This window comes from Cervus canadensis, chromosome 20 (genome assembly GCF_019320065.1).
Source record: "Cervus canadensis isolate Bull #8, Minnesota chromosome 20, ASM1932006v1, whole genome shotgun sequence".
Classification (NCBI taxonomy): domain Eukaryota; kingdom Metazoa; phylum Chordata; class Mammalia; order Artiodactyla; family Cervidae; genus Cervus; species Cervus canadensis.
Window position 1 is genome coordinate 30,726,919 of NC_057405.1, and position 9,419 is coordinate 30,736,337.

At 41.7% G+C, this 9,419-nt stretch overlaps 1 protein-coding gene across 1 annotated transcript; it reads left to right on the forward strand.

The window, feature by feature from the left end:
• Positions 1-6,293: 6,293 nt before the first annotated feature.
• On the forward strand, positions 6,294-9,188 carry LOC122422838 (eukaryotic translation initiation factor 3 subunit C-like). The gene is given in 1 exon segment (XM_043439547.1): positions 6,294-9,188. A coding segment is annotated over 1 exon segment (2,739 nt). The 5' UTR covers positions 6,294-6,365; the 3' UTR covers positions 9,105-9,188.
• The last annotated feature ends 231 nt before the right edge of the window (positions 9,189-9,419 follow it).

Here is a 9,419-nt window from a genome sequence, read left to right on the forward strand (position 1 = left end):
TCAATGTATGACAAAAACCACTACAATATTGTAAAGTAATTAGCCTCCAACTAATAAAAATAAATGAAAAAAAAAAGAAGATTACAAGAGATAAGAAAGGCTACTATATAATGATCAAGCAATCAATCCAAGAGGAAGACATAACAATTGTAAATATCTATGCACCCAATATAGGAGAACCTCAATACATAAGACAAACACACAGACATAACAAGATAAATTGACAGTAGCACAATAATAGGAGACTTTAACACCCCACTCACACCAACGGACAGATCATCAAAACAGGAAATCAATAAGGAAACCCAAGGCTTAAATGATACATTAGAGGACACGATCTCATTGATATCTTCAGGACAGTCCATCCAAGTGCAGAAGAATACACCTTCTTCTCAAGTGCACATAGAACATTCTCCAGGATAAACCACATCTTGGGTCATAAATCAAACTTCAATAAATTTAAAAAAATTGAAATCTTATCAAGCATCTTCTCTGACCACAACGCTATGAGGCTAGATATCAATGACAAGAAAAAAAAACATAAAAAACACAAACACATGGAGGTTAAACGGCACATTTCTAAGTAGCCAACACATTACTGATGAAAACAAAGGAGAAATAAAAAAATTTCTAGAAACAAATGACAGTGAAAACATTTCAAAACCTATTGGTTGCAGCAAAAGCAGTCCTAAGAGTGAAGTTTATAACAATATAGTCCTACCTCAAGAAACAAGAAAAAGATTGAATAGACAACCTAACTTTACACCTGAAACAACTGGACAACGAAGAACAAAAAAAAACCCAAAATTAGTAGAAGGAAAGAAGTCATAAAGATCTGAGCAGAAATAAGTGAAAAAGAAATGAAAGAAACAAGAGTAAAGATTAATAAAACTAAAAACTGATTCTTTGAGAAGATAAACAAAATTGACAAACCTTTAGCCAGACTCATCAAGAAAATAAGAGAAAAGAATCAATCAACAAAATTAAACATGGAAAGGAGAGGTTACAACAGACAATGCAGACATACAAAGGATTGAAAGAGACTACTATGGCAATAAAATGGATAACCAGGAAGAAATGGACAGATTCTTAGAGAAGTTCAATCTTCCAAGACTGAACCAGAGAGAAATAGAAAATATGAACAACCCAATTACAAGCACTGAAATTGAAGCTGTGATCAAAAATCTCCCAAAAAAACAAAAGCCCAGGTCCAGATGGCTTCATAGGAGAATTCTATCAAACATTTAGAGAAGACCTAATGCCTATCCTTCTAAAACTCTTTCAAAAAGTTGCAGAGGAAGGAACACTTCGTACTCCTTCTACAAGGCTACCATCACCCTCGTAATACCAAAACCAAACAAACACAACACAAAAATGCAAAAATCCTCAACAAAATTTTAGTGAACAGAATTCAGCAACACATCAAAATCTCATACACCATGATCAAGTTGGGTTTATTTCAGGAATGCAAGGATTCTTCAATATACACAAATCAAACAATGTGATATACCATATTAACAAATTGAAAGGTAAAAACCATATGATAATCTCAATAGATGCAGAAAAAGCCTTTGATAAAATTCAGCATCCTTTTTATGATTAAAACTCTTCAAAAAATGGGCATAGAAGGAACCTACCTCAACATAAGACTATATATGATAAGCCTACACAAACATTATTGTCAATGGTGAAAAACTGAAGATATTCCCCCTAAGATCAGCAATAAGGCAAGGGTGTTCACTTTTACCTCTATTATTCAACATAGTTCTGAAAGTCCTCTCTACAGCAATAAGAGAAGAAAAAGAAGTAAAAGGGATCCAGATTGGAAAAGAAGTAGAACTCTCACTATTTGCAGGTGACATGACACTGTATATAGAAAACCCTAAAGGTAGTATCAGAAATTTAGTGGAGCTAATCAGTGAATTTAGGAAAGTTGCAGGATACAAAATCAATACACAGAAATCACCTGCATTTATCTACACTAACAGTGAAAAATTAGAAAGAGAAATTAGGGAATCAATCCCATTCACCATTACAACAATAAAGAAAGAAATATCTAGGAATAAACTTACCTAAGGAGACAAAAGAACTATACACAGAAAGTTATAAGACACTGATGAAAGGAATAAAAGATGACATAAACAGATGGAGAGATATTCCATGTTCCTGGGTAGGAAGAATATTGTGAAAATGACTATACTCCCAAATGCAATCTACAGATTCAATGTGATCCCTATCAAATTACCAATGGCATTTTTCCTTGCTGGGGTCCAGCCTCGTCAGGATCCAGGGGGTACCCTCAGGATGAACGGCGTCGGCAAGAGAAGACACGTGAGACCAGCCTCGATAGGGCCAAGTCTGCGAGGGAGAGAGAGAGAGAAAGAGAGAGAGAGAGAGTGACCAGACGGGGGGTGCAGCCGAGTCTGGCAGGGTCTGGCAATGCTTTATTTTTTACCCTAAGTTAGTACATCTAACTAGGGTAGCTTTTATACCCTAAGTTAGTACATCTCTAAGCGGAAGATAGTTTAACATTACACCAGCTTGCTCTTCACGAAACCAGGGTGTTTTCTGCATACTTCTTTGTTTATGAGGGTCTTGTACATTATCTTCTGGCCTTGGGGCCCATTAACATTTTATGCAGGTCAGGTGAATGTAAACCTATTTTCCGTTTCTGTGGTGACCTTAACTGAAGGGTAGCAGTCTCATAGGGCAACAGTACAGAGTAGAAGTATAACTTTGTTAACATAAAAATTAATCCTTCTGCAGAAGTTGTCAGTTGAGTTTATCTAAGAAGTTTACCCCACACTGACTCTGCAACTTTGGTGAGGCAGCCTCTGCCTGTCACCTCTCCTGGGTGACAATTAACAACCATCTCATTGTTACCACACTAGGGCTAAACTCTTATTTTTCTAGACCTTTAACTATATTAACAGTGGTTTCCATAACACAACCTTAGCACATTAAGAGCAAAAACACAGCAAGCAAACATCAACCCAATAACCACCTTTAGAATAATTTTTCTTATGCTTTCTAATATGACTCCTTCACCCTTCAAAAAGGCTCTATGTCTACTAGAGCTTTTATATAATCAGGTTCTTTATGTTATTTTATGATTAGGGTATTATAAGCAATCATGCATATTAGTACCAAGGGCATAAACGCATTTGCCAAACAAACTAAAATACCAGCAAAGGAGTTTAAATTAAAACACTCCTTTCACCCTAAATTATCTCATAAAATACCACCACCAGGGAAACTTATTGATTAAAGTTCTAAATTGATTCTTATTTGGGAAGGGATCGGGGAAGGCCTTCTGCCTGTGTCACAGAAATTAGGGAGTAGTCTATTGAAGCAAGCATCAGAAAGACAGATATCATCTTTAAGGTGAGCGCCGGGGGCAGCTTTTCAGAATCCCTGAAAACCTGATCCGCCTTGCCTGTCAGGTTTTCTCCTCATGATCTTGTCATGGGTGGGATCTTGTGTGCCAGCTCCCGGCACATCTTTCACAGAACTAGAACAAAAAAATTCACAATGCATATGGAAACACAGAAGACCCCAAATAGTCAAACATTCTTGAGAAAGAAGAATGGAGCTGGAGGAATCAACCTTCCTGACTTCAGATTATACTACAAAGCTACAGTTGTCATATAGACCAATGGAACAAGATAGAAAGCCCAGAAATAAACCCATGCACCTATGGGTACCTTATTTTTGACAAAGGAGGCAAGAATATACAATGGGGCAAAGACAGCCTCTTCAATAAATGGTACTGGGAAAACTGGACAGCTACATGTAGAAGAATGAAATTAGAACACTTCCTAACACCATACACAAAGATAAACTCAAAATAGATTAAAGACCTAAATGTAAAACCAGAAACTATAAAATGCTTAGAGGAAAGCATATGCAGAACACTTGATGACATAAATCAAAGCAAGATCTTCTATGACCCACCTCCTAGAGTAACAGAAATAAAAACAAAAGTAAACAAGTGGGACCTGAATAAACTTAAAAGCTTTTGCACAGCAAAGGAAACTATAAGCAAGGTGAAAAGAAACCCCTCAGAAAGGGAGAAAATAATAGCAAATGAAACAACTGACAAAGGATTAATTTTCATAATATACAAGCAGCTCATACAACTCAATACCAGAAAAATAAATAACCCAATCAAAATTGGGGAAAAGCCCTAAACAGACATTTGTCCAAAGAAGACATACAGATGGCTAACAAACACTTGAAAAGATGCTCAACATCGCTCATTACTAAGGAAATGCAAATCAACACCTCACACCAGTCAGAATAGCCATCATCAAAAAGTATGCAAGCAATAAATGCTGGAGAAGGTGTGGAGAAAAGGGAACGCTCTTGCACTGTTGGTGGGAATGTAAATTGATACAGCCACTGTGGAAGATGGTATGGTGATTCCTTAAAAAAAAACTAGGAATAAACCCACCTTATGACCCAGCAATCCCACACCTAGGCATATACCCTGAGGAAACCAGGGATGAAAAAATACATGTATCCCATTGTTCATTGCAGCACTATTTACAATAGCTAGAATGTGGAAGCAACCTAGATGCCCATTGACAGATGAATGGGTAAAGAAGTGACGGTATACATATACAATGGAATATTACTCAGTCATGAAAAGGAACTCATCTGAGTCCATTCTGATGAGGTGGATGAGCCTAGAACCTATTATATACAGAGTGAAGTGAGTCAGAAAGCGAAAGATGAATATCATATTCTAATTCACATATACAGAATCTAGAAAAATGGTATTGAAGAATTTACTTACAGGGCAGCAATGATGATACAGACATAGAGAATAGTTTTATGGACATGGGGAGAGGGGAGGAAAGGGTGAGATGCATGAAAAGAGTAACATGGAAACTTTCACTACCATATGTAAAATAGAGAGCCAACGGGAATTTGCTCTATGGCTCAGGAAACTCAAACAGGGGCTCTGTATCAACCTAGAGGGGTGGATGGGGAGGGAGATGGGAGGGAGGTTCAAAAGGGAGGGGATATGTGTATACCTGTGGCTGATTCTATGGAGGTTTGACAGAAAACAACAAAATTCTGTAAAGCAATTATCCTTCAATAAAAAAATAAATTAAAAAAAAGCAAGAATCAAAAGGAAAAAAGTGATAAGCACCTTCCATATGGATATTTTTGAAACATCTATCCTCTTTGCTACAATTATGAAAGCAATTATATCTACCTACAAATATTTTAGCATATTTTATTCAGCAAATGTACCCTTATACTTCACTTAATGAATTGTTAACAGCAGAGTTACTACTTGCAAAGGAATAATCCAAATGCTTCTTTCAGATTAAGTTGTAAAAATGAATGCCTATTAAATTACTTTAACACAACCTATTTTTAGAAATCGTCTCTTAATATAGATAGAATTCAAGGTAGAACTCTATAGTGTACAGTTCATAGCAGATATTTTATAAAGTACATGTGAGGAGGTGTGAAATTAAAATTCACTTCAATGTTGCAATCTGTAAAAATACCATTAACATTCACGTGTCTTTTCTGATAGAAGTAGCTAGAAATATGATTGCTGTTGTTCACTTGCTATGTCATGTCCAGTTCTTTGTGACCCGATGAAATGCAGCACGCCAGGCTTCCCTGTCCTTCACTGTCTCCTGGAGTTTGCTCAGATTCATGTCCATTGAGTCAGTAATATTATTTAACCATCTCATTCCCTGCTGCCTCCTCCTTTTGCCTTCAATCTTTCCTAGCATCAGGGTCTTTTCCAATGAATTGTCATTTTTGCATCAGGCTGCCAAAGTATTGGCACTTCAGCTTCAAAATAACATGCTAATAATAGTTAATACTTATTGAACAAGGTTCTAAGCACTTTTCTGAATATTTCAATCTCATAAGCTTTTATTATAATCTTCCCATATGCACTAGGGAAGGTAGTGTTAGTATTCCCATTTGGGAGATAAGAAAACACAGGCACATCCTGTTTTGTATTTTTTTAATTTCTTAATTGGAGGATGATTGCTTTACAGTGTTGTATTGGCTTCTGCTGTACATCAACATGAATCATCTTTAAGTATTCATATGTCCCCTCCTTCATGAGCCTCCCTCTCACCTCCCATATCCTGGTTTTAATTTGCTCAAGTGACACAGCTAACCAATGATACAGCGAGGCTATAAAACCCAGCAGTCTGACTTTAGAGACTAAATTTTTAACCATTATATTAAGAGCCTACATATAGCTATTTAAAGAAATAACAAAGAGTGTGACTTGGGAGCTCAGCTGCTGCGTACTTCGTGAGCCTCGTGCTTCGGAAAAGGGGAGCAGGGTTAGCGTCCGGCCGCAGCCGCTCAGCGCCGTCGCCATGTCGCGGTTTTTTACGACGGGTTGGGACAGCGAGTCTGAGTCGTCCCTGTCTGGGGAGGAGCTCGTCACCAAACCTGTCCGGGGTAACTACGGCAAACAGCCATTGTTGCTGAGTGAGGATGAAGAAGATACCAAGAGAGTTGTCCGAAGTGCCAAGGATAAAAGGTTTGAGGAACTGACCAACCTTATCCGGACCATCCGTAATGCCATGAAGATTCGGGATGTCACCAAGTGCCTGGAAGAGTTTGAGCTCCTGGGAAAAGCATATGGGAAGGCTAAGAGCATTGTGGACAAGGAAGGTGTCCCCCGGTTCTATATCCGGATCCTAGCTGACCTGGAGGACTATCTTAATGAGCTATGGGAAGATAAAGAAGGGAAGAAGAAGATGAACAAGAATAATGCCAAGGCCCTAAGCACTCTGCGCCAGAAGATCCGAAAATACAACCGAGATTTTGAGTCTCATATTACAAATTACAAGCAGAACCCTGAGCAGTCTGCAGATGAAGATGCTGAGAAGAATGAGGAGGATTCAGAAGGCTCTTCAGATGAGGATGAGGATGATGACGGAGTCACTGCTGCAGCTTTTCTAAAGAAGAAATCAGAAGCCCCTTCTGGGGAGAGTCGAAAGTTCCTCAAAAAGGAGGATGAAGATGAGGACTCAGAAGATTCAGAAGATTCAGAAGCTTGGGATACAAGTTCCACGTCTTCTGATTCAGACTCAGAAGAGGAAGAAGGGAAACAGACTGTGCTGGCCTCAAGATTCCTTAAAAAGGCCCCCACCACAGAGGAGGACAAGAAGGCGGCTGAGAAGAAACGGGAGGCCAAAGCCAAGAAGAAGCACGACAGGAAATCTAGGCGCCCAGATGAGGAGGAGGAAGACAATGAGGGTGGCAAGTGGGAGAGAGTCTGAGGTGGAGTGCCCCTCGTTAAGGAGAAGCCAAAAATGTTTGCCAAGGGAACTGAGATCACCCACGCTGTTGTCATCAAGAAACTGAATGAGATCCTACAGGTACGAGGCAAGAAAGGAACTGATCGTGCGGCCCAGATTGAGCTGCTGCAGCTGCTGGTTCAGATTGCCTCTGAAAACAACCTAGGAGAGGGCGTCATCGTCAAGATCAAGTTCAACATCATTGCCTCTCTTTATGACTACAACCCCAACCTGGCCACATACATGAAGCCTGAGATGTGGCAGAAGTGTCTGGACTGCATCAATGAGCTGATGGACATCCTGTTTGCAAACCCTAACATCTTTGTCGGAGAGAACATTCTGGAAGAGAGTGAGAACCTGCATAATGCAGACCAGCCACTGCGTGTTCGTGGCTGCATCTTAACTCTGGTGGAACGAATGGATGAAGAATTTACCAAAATAATGCAGAACACTGATCCTCACTCCCAAGAGTACGTGGAGCACCTGAAGGACGAGGCCCAGGTGTGTGCCATCATTGAGCGTGTGCAGCGCTACCTGGAGGAGAAGGGCACCACTGAGGAGATCTGCCGCATCTACCTGAGGCGCATTCTCCACACCTACTACAAGTTTGATTACAAGGCTCATCAGCGGCAGCTTACCCCGCCTGAGGGCTCCTCAAAGTCTGAGCAAGATCAGGCCGAAAATGAGGGTGAGGACTCAGCTGTGCTAATGGAGAGACTGTGCAAGTACATCTATGCCAAGGACCGCACAGACCGAATCCGCAAGTGTGCCATCCTCTGCCGTATCTACCATCATGCCCTGCACTCCCACTGGTACCAGGCCCGGGACCTCATGCTCATGAGCCACTTGCAGGACAACATTCAGCATGCAGACCCACCAGTCCAGATCCTGTACAACCACACCATGGTGCAGCTGGGCATCTGTGCCTTCCGCCAAGGCCTGACCAAGGATGCGCACAACGCCCTGCTGGACATCCAGTCAAGCAGCCGGGCCAAGGAGCTGCTGGGCCAGGGTCTGCTGCTGCGCAGCCTGCAGGAGCGCAACCAGGAGCAGGAGAAGGTGGAGCGGCGCCGGCAGGTGCCCTTCCACCTGCACATAAACCTGGAACTGCTGGAATGTGTTTACCTGGTGTCGGCCATGCCCCTGGAGATCCCCTACATGGCCGCCCACGAGAGTGATGCCCGCCGACGCATGATCAGCAAGCAGTTCCATCACCAGCTGCGGGTGGGCGAGCGGCAGCCCTTGCTGGGCCCCCCTGAGTCCATGAGGGAACATGTGGTCGCTGCCTCCAAGGCCATGAAGATGGGCGACTGGAAGACCTGCCACAGTTTTATCATCAATGAGAAGATGAACGGCAAAGTGTGGGACCTTTTCCCAGAGGCCGACAAAGTCAGAACCATGCTGGTTAGGAAGATCCAGGAAGAGTCGCTGCGGACCTACCTGTTCACCTACAGCAGTGTCTACGACTCCATCAGCATGGAGACGCTGTCCGACATGTTTGAGCTGGACCTGCCAACGGTACACTCCATCATCAGCAAGATGATCATTAACGAGGAGTTGATGGCCTCCCTGGACCAGCCGACGCAGACTGTGGTGATGCACCGCACGGAGCCCACCGCCCAGCAGAACCTGGCCCTGCAGCTGGCAGAGAAGCTGGGCAGCCTAGTGGAGAACAATGAGCGGGTCTTTGACCACAAGCAGGGTACCTATGGTGGCTACTTCCGAGACCAGAAAGACGGCTACCAGAAAAATGAGGGCTACATGCACCGGGGTGGCTACCGCCAGCAGCAATCTCAGACAGCCTACTGATGACCTGACTTTTGTCCCCAATGCCCTAGACCATTCACCCTTTAGGTCCAACCACACTGCATTAAAGGTCTGTCATTAAAGGTCTGTTTAGAAAAAATAAAGAAATAACAAAATGCTACAGATATTGTTTCATAGCCTTGTCCTGTCATGTAACAGTATATTTTGATCACATTTCCATAGCGTTAAAGAACCCTTGTCATTAGAGTGTCTTTAATAGTTCTTCAAAAGAACCTCAGTACTTCTTGCCCCAAGGTTTTGCACATGATATTCTCTGCTAGGAAAGCTGTTTTATACCCAGTTACAGAATATACATTG